Source organism: Triticum aestivum, chromosome 3A (genome assembly GCF_018294505.1).
Source record: "Triticum aestivum cultivar Chinese Spring chromosome 3A, IWGSC CS RefSeq v2.1, whole genome shotgun sequence".
NCBI classification, from domain to species: Eukaryota; Viridiplantae; Streptophyta; class Magnoliopsida; order Poales; family Poaceae; genus Triticum; species Triticum aestivum.
In genome coordinates this window covers 477,324,225-477,347,060 of record NC_057800.1, presented here as the reverse complement: position 1 = coordinate 477,347,060, position 22,836 = coordinate 477,324,225, and the positions used below count along the sequence as shown (strand labels likewise).

The 22,836-nt window shown below is 44.3% G+C and overlaps 2 protein-coding genes across 2 annotated transcripts; both read left to right on the top strand.

Annotated features, from left to right (window-relative positions):
* The first annotated feature begins 3,556 nt into the window (after positions 1-3,556).
* LOC123061721 (protein VACUOLELESS1) lies at positions 3,557-13,984 on the top strand. The gene is made up of 15 exons (XM_044484939.1): positions 3,557-4,561; positions 4,709-4,999; positions 8,390-8,529; positions 10,162-10,267; positions 10,361-10,453; positions 10,649-10,738; positions 10,812-10,925; positions 11,349-11,471; positions 11,672-11,745; positions 11,826-11,880; positions 12,141-12,322; positions 12,461-12,590; positions 12,668-12,770; positions 12,921-13,018; positions 13,635-13,984. Exons 1-15 carry the CDS (start codon positions 3,701-3,703, stop codon positions 13,788-13,790), a joined length of 2,616 nt encoding a protein of 871 aa, XP_044340874.1. The 5' UTR covers positions 3,557-3,700; the 3' UTR covers positions 13,791-13,984.
* A 6,635-nt stretch (positions 13,985-20,619) lies between these two features.
* LOC123056941 (putative cyclin-dependent kinase F-2) lies at positions 20,620-21,793 on the top strand. The gene has a single exon (XM_044480151.1). The coding sequence runs from the start codon at positions 20,708-20,710 to the stop codon at positions 21,791-21,793; it is 1,086 nt and encodes a 361-aa protein (XP_044336086.1). The 5' UTR covers positions 20,620-20,707.
* Positions 21,794-22,836: the final 1,043 nt, after the last annotated feature.

Here is a 22,836-nt window from a genome sequence, read left to right as displayed (position 1 = left end):
CGGGTACCCGGGGATCCCTGAGATCGATCTAGGAGGAGGTAAAGTGCAGGGATGCATGGATGACTATGCCGAAATTCGATGCTAGTAAGGATGAGTACGTTAGCTGAAAGCAATTCCCTCGGGAAATGTGAGGTCCGGACATTAAACACTCAATGCGTTGGTCTGGAGAAATCCTTCATAAACGAGGTAACCTCACGCGATGGTAAGGGCCTATGGTTGGACAATAGAATCATGATGCAAGTTGATGATCAGTCGTGAGGTTATCAAGAGGCATCCCCCACAACATGCACGTTGACAACACATAGTGGCGGTGTCTACGGGGACTGTGTTACCATATAGATGCAATCCCAAGTGTAAGTACAAAGTTGCAAGTAAGATATTAGCCCTTTCCTATTTTACTTTACTTGTCTTCTCTGTTAGAACTATGTGATTTTTGGTTCGGGAATCTAGAACTCTTTACGACGACAAAAGCTTGCAAGACTCACCTTTCGCATTAGCATTCTTCCTGTGGGTTCGATAGCCAGGGCCACATATGGGGGAAAAGACAGGGATTATCTACATCCAAAAACGGATAAGTGGTAATTAAAAGGCAGAAGTGCAGTAGCGGTGATCTTTCACGTAGATGATGGAAGATTTTATGGGTGTGAGTGCATTGGTGATGGAAGGGATACATCACCCGCAATGTGTAGAACTCGTCGCTTGTCGAGAAGCTATATGTTTGTGGCAGGATCTCCATGCAGGGTTGCCGTAGTAGCATCAAACAATGCTCATATGGTCCGCAGTATACCCGAAGGAATCATGAGGCAAAACGCTATGCTAATAAGGGAAATTAGACGTGTGAAGAATGATGCTGGAGACATCACCTTCCATCATGACATCGAGAGGCAAACGTTGATGTACATAATATTGCGAAGAACTTCTTAGAACTATATAATTAGGCCAATATGTTTGGCTTTTGGAGCCCCAAGATATTAAAAAAAACTCTATGACTATTGGTTAATAAAGCTTGAGCATTCTTAAATTACAAAGGAAAAGAAGTTGTGTTATGCCTCTGAGTATTCTTTCTCCTAAATGACTATTTTTCAAACTTGATTGTTTTACCGGTCTTTTCAACAACTTATTTTGGAACCTTATCTGGATAAACGCTAAGCCGTTTAATGTTTGACGCTACTAAATGTATTAGAAACATTGAACGGTTTGCCTTCTATAACTTAGATCAAACTGTTTGAATGAAAATAAACAAAATACCTGTTTGACGTTTTTTTAAAATCTCTACTCCTAATAGAGCAGTTGGTGAATAGTCTCCACGATTTATATTCGCTGGTTTATTTTTGCTGGGTTTTTTCGTCTCTCCTCCCACCACCCCCTCCCACCTTGGTCCATCGGTTTATTTTTCTCTCCACTCTTTATTACAACCAGAATCTCTACTCCTAATGGAGCAGTTGGTGAATAGTCTCCACGGTTTATATTCGCTGATTTTTTTTTCGCTGATTTTTTTCGTCTCTCCTCCCACCATCCCCTCCCACCCTGGTCCGTCGATTTATTTTTCTCTCCACTCTTTATTACAACCAAAACTTTCCTAACGTATAACAAATTATGGATCTAACTTTCTTAAATTATGCAAATCAATCGATTCCTTTTATTGGTTCAATTTGTTTTAGGAAACAAATAACAGATTTTCAGGAAACAAATGATATATTTTAATCTAACTTTCCTAACTTATCTAAATCAATCGATTTCTCTCATCGGTGAAATTTGTTTTAGGAAACAAATAACAGACATGTCACAAACTTTCCTCCCAATAAATAGTTTCATAACATTTCCAAACTTTCCTAATCAGACACATCACAAACGGGAAGGTGCTGATATCACGTTACCAAACAATAAAACCCCATTTGCATAGAAATCAGTTCAAAATCCTAACTTTTCTAAATTTTTACCTTTCCTTGATAACAACCAATATTTCCTATGTTTTCCACCTATAGAAGGAAATCACCCCTCCATCGATATTAGCATTTTTTATAATGAGATCTCCAGGTTATGATTTTTTTTGCGATTCTTTCCAATTGTGAACTCTCCTTCTGCTCCGGCTCCTTCTCGCATAAACACCTCCACCACAGCCAGCTGACGCCACCCCAGACCTCCTGCCTCTCCACACCTTCTCCGCCACCTCCTCCTCGTACTCCATTGACAATCCCTCCGCCATGTTTGTCCACGATGGTGTCGAGGACATGGCGCAACAGCGTACTAGCGGTAGAGCAGCGCATAGCAGCAGGAAGCAGCACGCAGCAGGCGAGGCAAGCGGCCGGTGTGGCTGAGGGGGCGGCCGGCAGAAGATGGCCGTGACAGGAGGGGGCGCGAGGCAGTGGCGCGACTGCGGGGCGAGCGAAGGGATAGGCGACAACTGACGGGGCAAGCGCAGCTAGCGAGAGTGTGGCGCGTGGCTAGGGTGTGCGTCGCGCGGGTCACAGTGGTGCGGTGGCTGTGGCGAGCACGACGACAGTGGCGGGCGCGATCGATGCGGTGTGGCACATGCGTGGCCATGGAGAGGGAGTGGCCCCGCGGGGGCGGAAGAAGAGTAGCAGGCTCGGGCATGGGCGCGCATATGAGCGGGCATGTGCCACGGGGTCAATCCAAGGAGCTCGGTGGCTACCCCTGCAATGGCCATGACGGACGGCGGTTCTCGGCCACGGCAAAATACCTAACGAGAGCAAACGAGAGAGGAAACAGAGGAAAGGCAAGGGGAGATCACGACGGTGTCAATGGCGCCCTAGGGGAAGACAGGGGAGCTCGGGGCGGCGTGGATCGAACGACAATGTTACGGTGGCCGAAGGTTGAGGAAGACGGCAGCGACGTCGATGCGGGGGTGCTGGACTTGATCTCGTTGGCGCAGACGAAGTAGCGGAGGAGTTCGGAGCTCCCCGACAAGCTCCTAGCCTGCAGGGAGAGCAGTGGCTGTGTGGACGGGGTCGGTCATGATGGCCGTGGCGTCTGACTTTGTCCAGATCGACGGGATCGAGCGAGCGAGGAGGAGAAGTGGATCTGGGAAGGGGCATCGAGAAGTGAGGCCATGATGGGTGGGGGAGGCAGGACGTCACCCTTACCCATTCCCCTTCGATGCCGGCGAGGTGGTCGGGCGGGAGCTCGGCTCTGTAGCGACACGGCTCGGGAATATAAGTTGTGGTGGAAAATATAATACACATAATCCATATTATTATGCACTAGCGCGTGTGCGTGTGAAATAGATGAATTATGATTCCGTACCCAATAAGATGGATATATGTGTGTGTTAGAGAGAGAGGGGGGGAGAGTGAGGAAGAGGAAGGGAGAGTGTGTAAGAATTTGATGGTAAAAAATATCGTCAATGTCACTTGATATGTATGAGAATATTACATATAATATTAACATAATAACTGATATTAAACTCTTAAAGTTAATGTGGCCTCGCGTGCGTTCTTCTATCAAGTTTATTTAACAGGTCAGTGAATCAGTTATACTAAATCCGAGAAAAAGGACGAGATCCAGGAGAGACAAACAATGCTAACGAGCCGAGGGAACGAAGAGGATCAAGCAAGGCTGCCTGACCTGTCTTCAGATGTCAGCGGCCAATCCGTTCTAAACTCGGTTCCCCGGACAGTTCAACCCCCTTCCATCCCCGGCTCGTGCGCGATCCGGCCGCGCTCCGACCTCGCCGCGGGCGATGTCCTCCTCCGTCTCCGTCGCGGCGGAGTGGGACCTCCTCTCCGACCGTTTCTACCGCCGCATCACCATCTACTCCCCCCTCCCCTGGTCCTCCCCGGCCACCACCACCGCCTCCTCCTCCGGCGGCGGCAGCTCCGGGGTCGGCCGCCTCGACCTCTCGACCCACATCGTCGCCGCCGCTCCCTTCGGCGGCCCGATTGCCGCCGTCCGCGACGACTCCAAGATCGTGCAGCTCCACTCCGAGCCCTCGCGTCGTCGCCTCCTCCTCTTCTCCTCATCCGGCCACCCACTCGCCTCCTCCCCTTGGACGCCCCACCTCCCCCGCCTCCACTCGCTCGCCTTCTCCAGCTCCCTCAACCTCCTCGCCCTCCTCTCCGATGGTTCCCTCCTCCGTTTCCGCCTCCCCGATCTGAATCCCATTACTAGCTCCAGCCCCGTGCCCCTGCTGCCCCCTGCCTCAGGCGGCGTCGCCGACGCTGTTTTCTGGGGAGGCGGCGTGGCTATCCTTACCGAGGACAACCGCGTCGTGGTCACCACCGACATCGAGGTCAACGACCCGCACCCGCGGGAGCTCGCCGACCCGGGAGTTGCCGAGGACGAGCAGGTGCTGTGTATGGCCGTGGTGGAGCCACAGTTCGTCATGTCCGGGAGCCCAGAGGTTCTGCTTGCAGTTGGCGATCGGGTAGTGTCTGTTGACGAGGATGGCGTGCAGGTGCTTGGAGAGGCCCTGGAGATTGGACCCGTGCAGAAAATGGCGGTGTCACCAAACGGAAAGCTGCTTGCAGCGTTTGCACATGATGGGCGCTTGCTCGTAATCCCCACGGATTTTTCCAGGATCATATTTGAGTACGAGTGTGATGTAAGTATTGGATGTGCTGCACTGTTTGTCTGTAATCTGTATATCCAATTATGTGCTAACATTGGTGCATTCGATCATTATCTAGGCATGAATTGGCAGGGGTTATCTTTTGCACAATTATTCACTAGTATTTTTGTAATCTTGTAGTCTGCATTACCACCGGATCAAATTGCTTGGTGTGGGTTGGACAGTGTGCTCCTTTACTGGTCTGAAGTGCTTTTGATGGTTGGACCCAATGGAGATCCAGTGCAGTACAATTATGATGAACCTATAATGCTCATTCCAGAGTGTGATGGCGTAAGAATCCTCACAAATTCAAGTATGGAATTTCTACACCGAGTTCCAGATTCTACTACATTAATTTTTGGCATTGGAAGCATGTCTCCAGCAGCATTACTGTATGATGCTAGAGATCACTACGACAAACAAAGTGCCAAGGTAATGTTTAATTCCTTTTCTTATGTAGATAATGTGCGAGTGCGACTATAATGGTATAGCACGTCTGTCTTTTACAGTTTTACTACCGCCATCCACTTGTTGCTAGCTTAATGTTTACATGTTGCTACAGTCACTTGAGATGATGTGCACCTTGATTCGCACCGAGATAATTACCCAAGAGATAGAAATAGAAGAGATAATTATTTCCTCTTGCTTGGCTGTACTAAGATACTTGAATCCTTCAATGGGGTAAACTAGACTAGACTTAACATGGTTGGAGTCCAATTACAACTAGGCATCCAAGTAATCCCCAAAGGCCCAACCACTTAACTAAATCTGACCCAAGCTCTCCTAGTTCCCATAAAATACCCCTAGTGTTTTACTCTTCCTGGACTCTCCTCCTTTCCGACTTGTCGGTAGACTGGATTCATGTCACAACATGGACTTTAACAAATGCTACCATGCTAAGGTAAATACCAATAAGTCTAGTCTAGGTATAGCTAGAAATTTTGGCAGAATTCCCCTTTTCTTTTAATAAAGACATAGACAACAAGCAAATAAGAATATATCCATCCATACGGGACAACAAGCAAATAAGAGTAATCCGTCCACACGGGTATAACGTTCAACATGACTCCATATGAACCAACTCTGGAGGCAATTGACATATGACAAGTCTCGACACTATAGAATAAGCATCTAATAACTTACAGTGGGCATAATTAAGCAACTTGATTTGTATTAAGTCTGCATATATGTGATGGTAGTGTGTGTCCAAGCATGTTACCTGTGCAAAACGAACTGACCTATTCACTCTTTTATGCTGGTCCATTTACCCTTACTTTACATAGGTAACTCCACGTCGTCTCCCACTCTCCCTTACATAAACAGATGCCACCCGTAAACATCTGCTACCAGCACTTTGCATCTCACGCTGCAACGCAACAGTGCCGCTGTTCGCTCTTCTCCTCTGATCTTCTCTTCTGCGTCTTGCTGTTTGCTGGTCCCTAGATGTTGTTGCTTCTCGACTGCTGGGGCTGTTGTCTGTTGGCACTGCATACTGCTATCTGTGCAGCCTTTGCCGGGGCAGGTCAGGGGTCCCTGCAGGGTCCCCGGGCAAGGAAAAATGGCACAGACGCCAGTGACCGGGCGGGTGACGGGTTAGCTTTTGCTTCACCAGGAAATGGGAGAAAGAACAATTCCAGCTGGGGATGTCCCTCATGCGGTCTCCAGGGGTGCCATCCAGCGGATGCGTTCATGCGTCTTCATGATATTCCAGAGACGGCAAGCGAGCACGGTGGTCTCGAGCTGCACTGCAAGACTTGAAGCATGGTAACAAGGAATTAAAATTTTAACCCAGGTTAGCAGAGATTGTACATGAGAAGAAGCATTGGAGACACAGGAGGCGAGATGACATGGGATGGGATCCCTTGCTGCTGTTGTGCATGCAGGTTTGTGTGGTCCCACTTGCCATGTCTGACAGGTGGAAGATTGTAAAGGGCGAACGGACGACCTCCAACTCGAATCATTTTAAGTATATACAGGAAAGAAAAGATATGCACAATACTACTGAATTAGAACCATTAACTCCAAAATTACCAACAATGGGCAGCCATACAAAGATGGGGATCATGATACACTTGTGCTAAACCTGACGACAACTGAGAGATTTACCTTCAGTACCAGAAGTCAAAAACCTCCCAAACCTGTAGAGCGAACCACAAGTAAGAAATGATACCAAAAGAAACACAAGAACTAATAACACTTCATGACAAATCCCTCGAAATGTAACTTCCTGTCTCAAATAAACCTTGCCTATCCTCTGCTTTTTCGCTGTTATTTTCATATCTTCTAATCCACCTGTCCAAAAACAGCAAACAATACCAATTGGACATTTACCGAGAATTTCCTACACCTTTCGTGTTGTGCCCAAAATTTAATTCTGAGTCCATCAACGATCAAAGCTTGATTAACGGAGAACGGCACCTATTAAAATTGCTGGAACACATGCATGCAAACCTGGATTCTTGGATGAACATGTGTGAGCATGCCCTGGCCAATCTAGAATTCTAGATTCTTGAAAAAACACATGCATGTATGGCTCCTGCCGCTGCATGAACTGTATGTATTTGCTGTAATTCCCGTACATGTTCTGTTATGTCATTGTGCTGCTGCCGCTGACCCTTATACGCACAAATTAGGTTGGCGGGTTGTGTTCCAATGCTGAGTTCTGGAATATATGTCCACAAGTTGTGAAATGTTACCTATGTAACTAACATGGTGATAAGTTGTGGACTCTTTTGGGAGGAATTAGCATTGGTCTTGGAAAGAGATAGTGCCAGCATTCGAATACTCTTGGTTGCGGAGTGATGTCGTGTCGATAATGTTGCCAGGTTTGTGTCGGCATTGTTTTCCTGATTGGTCCAAGCTGAATTTGGTTAATGAAGTAGTGGGTCCTCATGCTATCCTGATTGCATAGCAGTATTAGATAAGTCCAGACCATGTCATCTTGTTATTGAAACAAGGAAGTCCAGAAGAGTATCAGGGACTCTTGCGACGTAAGGGGACACGCTCCGTCAGCAAGGAGGGTGACTATTCACCCTCACATTACCATTTGCTCTCCAACCCCAGCTCCAGACCATCTTTTTCTGGGTTCCGCCTCCCCCGCAGCCCCGCAAGTTAAACCATAGTAGGTGCATGTTCCATGTGGGGTTTACTCAGTGCACCCCTCAAATTTTGAGTTCTGCCACAAAAATGGGAACTGAAGGATATGCATTTTTTGGTCGTGGTGCCTACCTCAATACTACCTCATTCCAATGCAGATGTTGTTTTAATTAGTTGGTTTGGTTGGAATACTTGTCATTTGTTTTTTCTTTGAGGGAACACTTTCCATCAGATACTCCTAGTAATTTCTTATTGAGTTATTGGTGATGGTGCTGCTACAGTGATGCATGTTCAATTAACAGGGGAAAATCAAACCAAAACTAAGACTTCAATTCCGTCCTTGTTCGATGTGTTGGGAGCTGTAGCTACAAGTAATTTTAATATAGGGAGTCCTAAAGAACATAAGCAATTTATATTTGACCATCCTACCTGTCATTGTTCCTGTGCAATCTTACACATACATGGTAAGGTATCATATATTGGTCCCTGTTTATTTCACACTTTATTGGCATTTACTGAGAGTCAACAGAATCGTCATTTTTATTGGAGTGCACTTTATGGCATTCAACATGTGCTACTTGTGAATTATATCTGTGCTGTTTGATATCTAAATATTGTAAAAATATTGTCAACCATTTTGGAAATTGTTCTTATGTCATCTCATAAATAGGCCCCCTTTCCCTTGAAAACCAAAGATGGGACATTAACAAAGATCTATACTCGCAGGCTTATGATAACTATCAGCTAATATCATCTTCCTTGCCCGAGGCGATTGAAGCATGTATTGATGCTGCTGGATATGAATTCGATGTTTCACGCCAACATACATTACTGAGAGCTGCTACTTATGGTCTAGCTTTCTGCAGGTTATTTTTTGTCTGTCTTTGGGATGCTGTTTTTACATATTTGTTTTTCCTTATTGCAAGCAGTGACAGTCACATAAAGGACAGACCCAGTGCTAGAAGCTCCCACACCAGGTAGGGTCTGGGGAAGGATTATACTAGCCCTGCACAGTGCAATGCAGAGAGGCCACGTCAAACCCAGGACCTCTTGGCACAAGTGGGGAGTAATTTACCACTGTGCCAGCCCTGTCCTTACTGTTGTGGAACCAGTACATATTAGTTATCACTTACTAATGCCAAGCTGAATCCATATGAACACTATATAGCCTCCATAGGTAAAACTTAATGTAAAATTAACATATACCCTCTCCATTTCATATTATAGGCCTAAAAGACGTTTCACTCTTGTCATGGAGATTAAGATGCATCAAGAGTAGTAAAGACTCCACTCACCCTCACATAAGAGCTTTGCATTAAGATTAATGTACTTCTAATATAATTCTTCCCCAGACCCCACCTGGTGTGGGAGCTTCTAGCACTGGGTCTGTCCTTTAATATGAGCATGCTAGCTGTGTGTGCAGTTCAATTGATTTCTTGGTGAAAAACCATTGTCGACCACTGCATGCATCTGCGAACTTTAATTCTATTGAGCTTTTCTTGGAGCCTTTACATCATGCGTGATGAGTGAAGAGAAGGCAATGGAGTGCAGAAAAGAGAAATAAGAGTTAATATCACATTGGTGGTTGTTGTGCGCCCTGTAAAACAAAATATCATGCTCAAATTCATACACCTAGTAAAATGAAAAGGCGAGCCTTTAATAAAGTATACCAGTATCTTGTGTTTATGTGAATAAAGTGTATGCACCTTGTAAAATGCAGTAATGCACCTCTAATATAAGCTCTTAATCCCTTAGTGTATTTTTTGGAAGATATTCCCTAGTTTTCATTCAGTGCCTCCATAGTATTTATGACATCATCAACTCCAGTAAATTCTTCTTTACACTGCTGTGGCACTGCTGCATACAGATGAACCATCCAACTATATGTGCATGAATGTTGGATTGCTTAGGGAGCTAATTTGACTAGCATTGTTAACACTTCTGATTCTAATTTATAAACCATGGAAAACGCCCTGGGTAGGAGAGCTTAATAGAGGCGGTGATGCTCAATGATTTTTCTTATCTACTTCCCATCGTTCTAGGCAAAGAATGCATATGTTCGCTGATTTGACGGCAGTTTCTTTTCCACTATAGTAAAACCTTCTCAGCCTGGTGGAGCTTAAGGTCTTCTATTGTTAAAAAGTTAGGCTAAGTATTTTGCTTATCGCATCACGTCCTTACATATCTGAACTTCCTGGATTTATCGACCACCTTTGATAATCCTTGCAACCAAGAGGTCGTGATAGTGTATGACATATGTTTTAACTTGGATGGTAGTATATGATGCGCTGCTGCTACTGTCACACCTCATGCATCTTGCAAGATTGGGATGTTATAGCTCGCTAGTTCTGTCATACAAAAATTAGACCATCTTATTAAATTACCACCAATGATCATTACTTTATTTGTAACACTTTTTTAGCCACTAGTATTTATTTTAGAGAATAATTTATTGCTGATATTTAAACTTGGTATTGATACCCAGTTGGCTTTGGCAGTCGATTTCCACACGGACGCTTTCAAGAAATGTGCAAAATTTTACGCGTTCTAAATGCTGTTCGTGACCCTGAGATTGGAATGCCGCTTACCGTGAAGCAGTACAAAGTTTGTATCGCTTTCAGATTCCGTATTGAACATTTCCTTTATCTTTGTTATCTTATATATTCTATGGGTCTGTTTGCCTTTTGTGTTCCTTAGCTGCTTACTGCAACTGTGCTCATTGGACGTCTGATTAATGCTAATCAGCATCTTTTGGCACTTCGCATCTCTGAGTACCTTAACCTGAATCCGGTAAGCGCCTTTTTCTTCTCCTTCGCCTTTTTCTGTTGTGATTTTTGCTCTGATATAGATAAGTACTGTGTTGACTTACATAATATTGTTCTTAATAACTCACCAAATGCACAGTGAAAATCCCTTTTTTTTAACACAAGGTGAAAATCCCTTGGTAAGTAATACCAGTTCCATTTGCACTTGCATCTTTTATAGGAGGTTGTGATTATGCATTGGGCATGTGAGAAGATAACAGCCTCAGCTGCAATTCCAGATGTAGTTCTTCTTGAAGGTTTGCTTGACAAGGTTTGTGTTTCTTGTAGTCAGACTTGATAATTGATGATGTTAACTGTCAATACTTATGCAATCACAATTGCAGCTCAGGTTATGCAAAAGCATATCGTATGCTGCAGTGGCAGCTCATGCAGATAACAGTGGCCGGCGAAAGTTGGCTGCCATGCTCGTTGACCATGAGTCCCAGTCCTCGAAGCAGGCAAGTTTTCTTTTGGCTTAAAGATATGTTCTTTTTTCTGGCTTGCGAGTAAGGTGGACACATATAACTTACTAAGGTGCTAGCAATTAGGCCTTTCAGCACTTTTTTGGCTTTGGATATTTAGGTAACAGCTTTGATGGTTCATGTAACATGTTTTTTGTTATCTTCATATGTTTGCGCCATCCTTCTTCTCTTCCTAAATATGAGAATATACTTCCAAATTGGAGTATGCCATATAGGTGGGACAGGAGTAAGGATCTTTCGAATTATGACACATCATACTTTTCAATGTATATGCAAGACAGTATTAGAAATAGGAGAAATTTGTAATTAACTATGTACGAACTAGCAACAAGAGAAAGAAAGAAATGAATAAACAACAGTATATGCCATCCTCTCATTTTTTAAATTTTAATTGTGTAGATTCCTTTGTTGCTAAGCATCGATGAACAAGACAAAGCATTACAGAAGTCAATTGAGAGCGGTGATACTGATCTTGTGTACCTTGTGCTTTTCCATATCTGGCAGAAGATATCTGTAGAAAAGGTAAATTAAATCTCCCTCACTTCCTAATTACGTCCAGATAAGTCACTGCTGCTGAGAATCAATATGAGCCAACTATGAGCATGCTGTAGTTATGGGTGTGCCACCTTTCATCTTCTAACTTGTTTTTGGGAACTGGGATGAAAATGGCTTCCATTCATCAAGTTCTTGTTGATGTTCGTTGACATTATTTTATTTTACAGAGTGCTCCTTTGGATTTTTTTGGTGTAATCAACGCAAGGCCTTTGGCTAGAGATTTGTTCATAGCATATGCAAGGTGATGCACTTGTCATGTTTCTGGTTCTTCTTTCAAATGTGTAGCTGTGTTGAACATTGTTCCATGTCTATTATGCACAGACACTCTAAGCATGAAGCTTTGAAGGACTTCTTTCTATCAACAGGGAGACTCCAAGTAGGTTGCATATGTGATAACCTGTTACTGTCCATTATTCTAATGTGTCATAAATACTGTTTTCCGTACTATTCAGTGAATAACTTTTTAAATAAGCACAGTGAGATATTTTTGCTTCCTGTGAACTAAGCAATCAGCTCATATATTAGTTGTTGGGAACTTGGAATACATGGCAAATTTAACATGCTAGTATCTCCTAGCATGACTTATTATTTTGCATTGCAAATCTGCTTCCCTAAACCATTGAGAGCAATCTGCAGGATGCTGGCTTCCTTTTGTTGAAGGAGTCGAGAGAATTAGAGAGGAATCCAATGGCAAGCAAGGGGTCTCCTCTCCATGGTCCACAAGTGAGGCTCGTTGAGCAGGCCCACAGGCTTTTTGCTGAGACCAAAGAACATCTTTTTGAATCCAAATCTGCTGAAGAGCATGCCAAATTGCTAAGGTATGAGATTATTTATCAGACTACCCTGCGGTTTGAGGACACTATCGCCTCATTGTTTGGACAAAGTTACAGAATTTGGTTGTTAGCATCATGCAATATCCCCAAATGAATTATTTCCTGATTCTTTATCTTATTCAGAGTGCAGCATCAACTAGAAGTTTCCACGAAGCAAGCAATATTTGTTGGTTCTAGTGTCAGTGATACAATAAAAACTTGTATTGTAATGGGAAATGAGCGAGCTGCAGTCAAAGTGAAATCAGAGTTCAAGGTATTGTGAATGTCTTGAAAGGTAGTGCTGATGAATATTGTAATTTTCGACTTTCTAATGCCCATTGTGCTGCTTAGGTTCCTGATAAAAGGTGGTACTGGTTGAAGTCGTGTGCTTTAGCAACAGTTGGTAATTGGGATGCTTTGGAAACATTCTCGAGAGAGAAGAGACCACCAGGAGGTAGGTTTACCTATCTGACTTGGATTTTCATAAGTAAAGTTGTACCAAAGAAATATCAAGTTCATGTTTCTTCCATGCAAATTATAATTTCCATCATAACAATATTATATGTTCTTAATATGTTATTATCCTCTCTTTTTTTACTTGCAGGCTATAAACCATTTGTGGAAGCATGCATTGATGCCGGTCAAAAAACTATTGCTCTCAAATATATTCCAAAATTAACAGATCCTGGTGAAAGATCTGAGGTATGATTATGTATAGCCAAAATTTACGGGTCATCTAACAAATGAGGGAGCATATAGTAAGCTTTTTGCATAGCAGAAGCTGTTGTTGCCCTTTTCGATTACTTTTTTTTTTTTTTGAGAAAACGCAAAAAGGCTTTTGCGTTTCATTAAATTGCAAAGAGAGAGATAGTTTGTTTTTTGGTTCAGCTAGCCAGATCAATGTTTTAGGTACTGGTAAGCATTAGGGAAGATACAGCTTGTTGAGGACTCTGGGGTGAATGCAATGAAACGCAAATCTTATGCGTTTTCTCGAAAAATTTGATGGAATAGATCAATTGGAACATGGGTAAAACAAATAGAAAGTTTAATACTGTATCAACCCTGGTTCACATGATTGGCCGGTAGAAGATCTCCTTGGTAGTTTGTTTTAGAGCAATGGCATGGCCATTTTAATTTGAGCATTACATCAGCATAAAATATCTGAGACGACAGTCTACTGAACCTTGAACAGTTCAGGTTTAAATATTCAAGGAAATAGAGGGAAACAATAAATTTACTGTGCATTGTCACTTCTATATATATCTTTTTTGCCTATGCAAATGCACATCTAATGATCTTGGTCATGGTTCTTCTACAGGCATATGCGCGTCTCAATATGACTGAGGAAGCTAAAAAGGCAGCATCAGAGGCTAACAATGGCGAAGAGCTATTTGGTCGCCTAAAGAGTACTCTGGCGCAGAATACTCTTATCGACACACTACGGGATCGACTATCGTTCCAAGGAACGTACTGAGATATGTGCAAGCACAGGTCGCGATGCCTTTTGTTTGTGTTCACTTTTTCGTTGTGTATGAATCTCCACTGTGAATACCCCATCTGTAGAAACTGAGGATTTCTAGTGCGATGGAAAATGTGTAGAGGGAACACTGGACAAACAGGAGGTTTTGAAATGTAAATGTGCAATATCTAACATGTTGGTTTCATCGATCCTGCGAACCATGAAGTTTTACTTGATGCTGTATTCTAAGTTTATATAACTAAAATTCGTGAATGGAACTATCCAAGCTGATTTCAGATAGCTCAGTGAGAGGAAGCGATTCGTGTCAGGCGACTGATCTAGGGGAAAGAATCGATCTCCTCGCCGGAGAGAAAAATGCTTTGTGTCCCTCAACATGTTTATTGCCACCTTCCCACAAACATGTTTAGCCCCTCCACTTCCTGTGGTTTCTCCTACCCCCGAAACCTACTCCCAACCACCATGATACCTCGTTCAGATAGAAGTCTTGATCGCAGTCAACGGGCCCTAATCTACCTCCGATGGAACTCCGGCTAGCCGGATTTGTGGCCAGCGAGTTTGAATAAACAGGCAACACCTCCATTGTTGTACGTTGAGAGGTTGGTGGAAATCGATAATTTTTATGTTGAAAGGTCCAGGGAAACATGAATTCATGAAGTGGAAGCAGAAACAGGAAGTTTCTCGGGGAAACTGAAATGAGATGTTACTTAAACGATATTTTCATAGTTGCACGTGCAGATTTTTTTCATTTATTCTTTTTCTATATTGTTCACTCTAGCCCAACTATTACACTTTTGAAAAGAAAAAAAAATGAGTTGAGCATAGAAGTAGCTATGCTCATTTTTTTTCTTAGGGATATGCTCAGATTTCAATAGAAGGTGAACCCGGGCTGCTTAGCCCACCAACTTGTGGTAGCAAAGGACTCCAGGTATTTCTCAACTCATATACACTCTTGGCCCAACTAATCCTATATATGGGGCTGTTTTGTTTCTGCGCCGCCCCGCCCTTCCAAATTTTTGGCGTCATGGGCGCGCCAAATAATTGGTGGCCGATTTGGTCACCCTCGTTCCGCCCGTGATTTGGCGTAAAAGATAGAGAGGAATGGCTGAACCAAACAAGCAGCGACACCTCGGTCAACGCCAATATATTGGCAGGCAGGCGATGGCTCCTATCCAAACAGCCTCTATAAGCCAAACAAACATAACATTTTCAGGCAAATTTGACAATTTTGACATGTGGATGAAAAGATTTCACAAAATGAACCGCTTTGAATTTTTTTTTACTCAGGTGACTGTTTTGAGTGGCGCCCGACACGAAGGCGCCACACCCTACGGTGCAGCGCCCAGCTCGCTGGCGTTGCACGTCTGTCCAGCGTGGCACCCCGGGCCCCATTCCTGGTTGTGCAACGTCTAGCTGAAAGGAGCTGCACAATATAGTGCAGCGCCTAACTGAAAGGAGCTGCACGGTGTAGTGCAGCGCCTAGCTGAAAGGAGCTGCACTATCTTATATTAAAACTGTTGTAACTTTTAATCCGTGTATCCGATGAAAACGTGCCTTACATGAATGTTGTGCATTTTTCTGTGCTCTACGCAATGATGGCATTTTCATCTATGTTAGGATCAATTTGCTTGATGAAAACTCTGTGGCAAAAGTGCATCATAATATAACTGACAGAATCTGTTAAAATTTGCAAACTTGGTTTGATGATATCCATTGACCTATAGCTTTTATGCATTTTCACCCTACATGAGTTTTGCACCACGTAATGTGTACTTCCACACCATGCCTGTCCTTGCCATGTTGGTCATCTTTAACATATTCATTTCGTGCATCTAAGTGACTAACATGATATAAATGAACTTCTACCCCAGAAAGTTGCATTTTATAAGATCCATAGTAATTAATCCTGGCATCATATGAATATGATCTAATTATGGAAGTTGGAAAATCGATCTTATGTCTACTTTATGTCTGATACAAGCATGGAACCATCAATTGTTAATGCTATCGAAGCTAAGCCGGTTAAGGAGAGAAGCCATGAAAAGATTACGGAAAATAATGTCATGCATGCGGTCAGATTGCATCGAGGAAACAATGATCATGTACGTCAGTTGTGTGGACCGAGAATAAATTCTGTAATTAGCAGACCAAAGATCAATGGAGTGTTGCATGCATTAGATTCAAGACGAAGAGAACGTGCATGGTCCTGTACGCATAGTACGACCAGATTTGGACTATAAGAAAAACATGGCGTGGGGAGGATCATCATGGGGCAGTTTTGGTTTATTCCTGAGTTATGAGACATACAGAAAACGTCCGAGTTTCGAGCGACCATATCTTGTATATCATTTGTGATTTTTCTATTGTGAAAATTTACTAGCGGCGGAGGATTGATCATCACATCAACACCTACGTGCTGATCCAAGGGGATCATTATTTTTATTCGTGTATTTCCGTACGTGGGTGAAAATTATTCTTGGAGGTTGCGGGAAGGAACAAGGAGACGGACTGTTGATCAAGCATCGCCGTGAAAGATCGGGCCATCTACACGCACAAATTAGCGTCTCGCTAGTCCGTGCCTCATCAATGTCCATGTCATTTTCGTACCCACTAAAAATATTTGCATCACTATGTTGTTGAGACACTAAAGTACCTAAGGCAATATTCTACTAGATTAACACGTTAATTTCACCAAGTCATTGGATGTCAATAGAACTTTGCATTTTGTAAAGATATATACTTATATACTCTTAAAATTTAACACTTATAATGTTTGTTTGTTGTCAGTAGCAAGAGCACATGTTCTTTGATTTGAACTCAGCTTTTAGGCTACTCAAAAAAGTTGTAGTTGCTTGTATTGCGTACTGTTATATATAGAGAGTATAAGGTCGGTACAGAGTGAGTGGGTTTGAACTTGATAGCCTAGGACACCCTAGTGCTAACCAGGATGACAAAACAAAGTTGGTAGAAAAACTAGTTGTCGGTGCTACTAGCTGGAAGTCACAAGGCTTATCTTACTAGAATAATGAAAACCAAAGTTTAGTTAGCAGGAAAACTAAAACGATCTGCACAAAATTCTAAATGGAAAACATATCAAGTTCATGCCAAGGGGTTTGGTAAAACTCAAGATATGAACATGTTTTGTGGAAACACGCGGGATATACTGAAAGTACACATTATGTAGTGCAAAATTCATGTAGGATGCAAATGCATAAGAGCTATAGGTCAATGGATATCATCATGCTAAGTTTGTAAGTTTTAACAGATTCTGGCAGTTCTATTATGATGCACTTTTGCCACAGAGTTTTCATCAAGCAAATTGATCCTAACATAGATAAAAATGCCACCATTGCGTAGAACATAGAAAAATGCACAACATTGATATAAGGCACGTATTCATCGGATACACAGATTAAAAGTTATAACGGTTTTAATATAAAATAGTGCAGCTCCTTTCAGCTAGGCGCTGCACAACCAGAAGTAGGGCCCGGGGTGCCACGCTGGATAGACTTGCAACGCCTGCGAGCTAAGCGCTGCACCGTAGGGTGTGGCACCTTCGTGTCGGGCGCCACTCAAAAAGGCCAGCTAGGTGAATTTTTTTGCAACACAGTTCATTTTGTGAAATGTTTTCATTCACAGGTTAAAATTGTCAAATTTGCCACACTTTCACATAGTACTAAATTCCTCGAAAGCCCCTATGCACCTCTTGTCCCAAGCGAAGGCGGCTAGGGTTTCCTGCCTCCCGCCAGCAACGCCTCCGATCTGTCTCGTCTCCTGTGGCCTTAGGGCCATGGGGACGCGGTGGATCCCGGCCTTTGTCGGCGAGAGGGCTCCGTTTTTGAACGTTTTAGGTTTTGTTAGGTTTTGTGTCACGCAGAGGAAGGTGAGGCGGTGGCGGTTCTCTAAAGATGAAATAACTATTGAATTTTTTGATATTTACCTATATATCAATGATATATGGTACTAGCATTTATTTGTAGTCTTATTAACTATTGAATTTGTTGATTTTTTTATTTATGGTTCAATAGGTTTTTCAGTTTAGCTTTGTATGTGTGTCTGCATATTTTACTATGTATTTGGTTCCAAAAATAACCGCCTAGAATTTTTGTATTTAATTATGTTTACGCTAAAAAATACTCACTCCCCTCACAAATATAAGATGTTCAAACTTTTTAATGAATCAGATGTATGTAGAAATTTTTTAGTGTGTTTGTTCACTTATTTCAGTTTATATGTAGTTTATACTGAAATATCCAAAACATCTTATATCTATAAACTATAAGGGACTAGAAGTGTTAAGTGTAGGAACATGTAGTTCCACCCCAAATCACACACAGGGTTAGAGCGAAGCCATAGAGAATACGGGATCTCTTTGCATGTGATACCTTGGCTACCGATTTTCGTATGGCTGCAGCTCATGAAGCAAAAATATCAAATTGTAGATATCATACGTGGAGAGGATGCAGAGCATCTCAGCTCGAGCTCATATGTGCTTGGGTGAACGGTAAAATCCATAAAATAAGAAAGGAAAATAAAATAAATCTCCATTTTTGGAAAACACTGAAAAATGTTTTGATTGCTTGCAAAATTTCATTATGGAATGACATTCGTGGAAGTAGTGGCAAAAAAAAAAAAATCGATGCTCCAAAAATGCTACTTCCCCAGTTCCAAATTATAAGATGTTTTGGTAGGCTAAAATAGCCTAACAAAATTTCTTATAATTTGGGACAGAGGTAGTATTTTCAAAAGCATTTTGGACTGCTGATTTTTTTTTGGCCACGACTTTTATAATGTCATTTCAGAAACTTTGCAAGCACTCAAAACTTGTGTCAATGTTTGCCACAGAAAAATCAGATTAGTTTTCCTTCTAATTATTTGTTTACTTTTTTTGATTTCACTGTTCATGCCGTGCTCATATGAGCTTGAGCTTTTTTTTAAAAGAATCATATGAGCTTGAGCTGAGGTGGTGACTTTCCACGTGGAGAGCATTACCCTTTCTGCCCCGGTATTGTCGCGAATTTGTGACGAATGTGCATCTTAAATCACTAAAGTTTCTTATCTGGCGCTGCATTATCACAAGTGACAAACATTCAGTGGTTGTTTGGATACTGAGAATTAGTTGTGAGATTATAGGAAACGAGTTTTTGGAGGATTTTTAGCAAAGCCGGGTTTTTGCTATTTTTCCAGTTACGATGGGTATGTACAATTCCTTGTTTGGATGTAGAGATTAGGAAAAGGAGATTTATGGCATGTACAATGATACTATCTTAGGAGTGCCACGTAGGATAAATGATGAGGTGGAGGAGAGAGAACTCATAAGAGAAGGCTTGTCTTCTCTTATTTAAGATAAAACAAGAGATGATCTCTTAGCACAATATGTCTCACCACATTTTTAGGAATTGCTAATTATTGAAGATAAGACTAAGAGATGATCCATTGTAGACATTTTTTTTGGTCATCTCTAAAAAAACATGCAAAATTTAAGACAAGACTATCTTATCAACTATTGTACATGCCCTTAGCAGTTCTTTGTTTGGGTCGTCTCTTACGCACTTGCCACGCTTCGCTCATCGCCTTCTACGCGGACTACTTGCTTCTCCCGTCCCGCTCCGAGCACGTTGGTCACGAGACCAAACACCAAGAGCACATGACTTAATGTTGGGAGCATCACGGAGGTTGGGCATGATGCGCTCGTCGGCGTTCAAGCTGAATGTTGGGAGTACCACATCTCTTCGCATGGAAAGCCAAGCAGCGGCCAAGCTCAATGGTCGCCGGCGTTCTCTGCCACGACCAAGCCGGACGAGGCGTTGTTGGCCGTATCCTCTGGTGGAGCTCACCACGATGAGGAATCAACTTTGTTCTCTTGCCGCGCCTCGTCCCTCATCCATGCCTCCAAGCTCGACGTCGTTGCCGACGTCCATGAACTGGAAGGAGGCTGTGCCGGTGCGCGTGTCCGCCGTACTCGGAGAGTAGCGCATCATGGGGCGTTTGGTTCAGGCACGGGGAACTGCAACGCGCTCCAGTCCTCCAGCTCTCGGTACACCACAATATCAAAGGAACACAACGCGGTGGAGCGGCGACGGTGTCGCGCCGTGCGTAAGGCGGCAGAGCAACGCCGGTGCTTGAACTGTGTCACTGGCGATCACCATGCCCAGCAGCCACCATCGTGGACTACGTGCATGCACAGAAACAGATAACCACGCAGCGGAGCAGCGATGGTGCTGGAACTGCGTCACCCGCGATCAATCCGGCCACCGTCGTGGACTCCTCAACATCTTAGGCCTCGTCACGGGCTCACGGCAAGCCTCACGGTCTTGCCTAGGATAACCCCCTGTCGCCAGGAGCAAGTGAGGTGCTAGAGCTACCGCAGTGGCGAGACCGGCTCGGCGGCCGCCGACCCAGCCGCAGACTTTGAGCGCACGGATGACGAAGCATGTCTGGCGTCCGGCGTCCGCGTCGACCCGCCGGATGCACCATCGTCTTCGCTACAACTCACTGGAATGGCGAATCTGAGGACAACGATACCCAGGATATGTTAATCCCGTTTTTGCAAAAACGACTAATAGTCGTTTTCCCGTAAACTCAAAATCCTGGGTTTTGGAGAACCAGGTTTTCTATATCCACGGGTTTGTTAGATGATCCAAACAAGATTTTATTCTGTTAGAGCCGTTTCCTTGTTTATAGAGAACCGGTTTTGTATATTTCCCTTATCCAAACAACCCCTCAACATGGGGAGTCCTTAGTTCCTTACTGAGCCAGGTAAGGGTAGGGGTCTAACACCGCCTTCCGATGCCGAAGGAACCGACACGCGCTATTACGTGTTCTTTCCTTCGACCGGGACGAGGAATCCGAGCGCCAGCCTTGTACCCCGCCAGTCCGATAACGACTCCAAACTTGCCTCTTCACTAGTAGACATGGCAAGTGCATGGGACGCGACCTTCTCCCCAAGATCGATCGATCGATATACAGTTCCCTCCTCGGCTCGATCAGCTCGTTCTCCGTCCATCTTCTTCTCCCCTCCGTTCTCGATGGCCGTCGTTTGTGCCCAAGCCGTCGACTCTTGGCCCATCTGGAACCTCCAAGGCTACGGGGTCGAGGACTGCGAGGAGACGCCCATCTGGGAACTCGACGACTGCGAGGAGACGGCCGAGCTCGGCTCCGGGAGCTTCGGCACAGTCACCAAGGCGTGGTCCTACAAGACCGGCGAGAGCGTCGCCATCAAGACCCTCGGCTCGAGCAGCCATGACGCGGTCCGGCGGGAGGCCGACCTCCTCAGGGCGTGCCATGGCCACCTCAACATCGTCCAGCTGCGGGACATGTCCTTCGACCGCAACGCCGACAGGCTCTCCCTCGTCATGGAGTACGTCGGGCCGAGCCTCCACGACGTCCTCCACCGCGCCCGCCGCGGCTGCCCGTTCCAGGAGGACGTCGTGCGCTTCCTCATGCGGCAGCTTCTGAGCGGCGCCGACCACATGCACCGGCTGTGCCACGTCGTCCACCGGGACATCAAGCCCGAGAACGTCCTCGTCGGCGACGGCGTCAAGATATGCGACTTCGGGCTCGCCATGTCCATGTCCCAGGCCCCGCCGTACGGCCACCGTGGCACCCGCAGCTACATGGCGCCGGAGATCCTCCTGGGGAAGCCCGACTACGACGCCACCGTGGACGCCTGGTCGCTGGGCTGCGTCATGGCCGAGCTCCTCCTAGGCGAGCGGCTCTTTGGCCGCGCGGCGGACGACGCCGACCAGCTCCTCAGGATCTTCTACGTACTAGGCGTGCCGGACCAGATCTCCTGGCCGTCCTACAACTCCATGCCGCTGGCCGGCGAGCTGGTGGCGCCGCCGAGCATCCCCCACCGCAACAGGCTGCGCGAGGTGTTTCCAGAGGACTGCCTGTCCAGACAAGGTTTCCAAGTATTGAGCGGCCTCCTCTCCTGCGACGCAGGCAAGAGGCTGTCGGCGGCTGACGCCCTCGAGCTTCCATGGTTCACCACCAACTAGACAGGACGACGCTCCGGAAACTCTGATTTGATAGCGTGCACACAACGTTCTTGTGTCCACATACAATGTAATGTAAGGTTCGACTGCAATATTTCTGCAGTTCTGCTGTCTGAGTTTAGTTGTAAGGAAATTGTCGACTTACGTTCAGACAAAAAACCTGTGCTCGTTACTTCAGTAGTACTCCCTCCGTCCTTTAAAGAGTGTACTTCCAACTTTGTTGGAGGGTCAAACTATCTCAATATTTGACCGAGTTTGTGCAAAAATATATCAATGTTTATGAAACCAAATAGGTATATGATGAAAATATATTTTATCATGAATCTAATGCTACTAATTTGATGGCATAAATGTTGGTGCATTATTGTATAAATACGGTCAAACATAAAAATGTTTTGACTTTCCAACTTAGTTGGAAGTACACTCTTCAAAGGACGGAGGGAGTACATCAATACGAAGTGCGACCATGTTGGTACAATTGAATGATTTTGTATCCACAAGCCGGAGTTGCGTGCACGGGAGCTGAAGTTCGTGTGGGTTCCAGACTTCATTTTTCAGAAGAACTGGGAGGCTTCATTGCAACCAACCAAGTCACAGAATCCAAATTTGGTTTCGGCTTTGCTATTCATCGGTTGTCTGAAATTGAAATTTGGTTCCATCGATTTTGCATGAAACCCCGAGGTCGAAGACAGGTAAATTTCAATTCTCTCGTGAATCGAGTGACAACAACAAAAAAAAGAACAGGCAACTGACAAATAAGCATCTTCAGACTCCATCAACATTCCAGGTGTGGCCGGCGATGCCGGTGTTATTTTTCTTCATCAAGTTTGTAATAGCTCGTAGAGTGCATCTTTTTGGAAGTTGGTCTGATTGTTTTTAAATTTACCAATTCCACGTACTAGTTGTTTTTAGGCAAACGAAGCTTAGGACCGTTATTAGGACCAAACAGATCAGATCAGAACACCCCGCTGCAAGTTCTCTAAATCCTGAACACCCAGCGAACTCAGAATCACAAGTCCTGAGGAAAAGAGGTCACTCTGAAATGT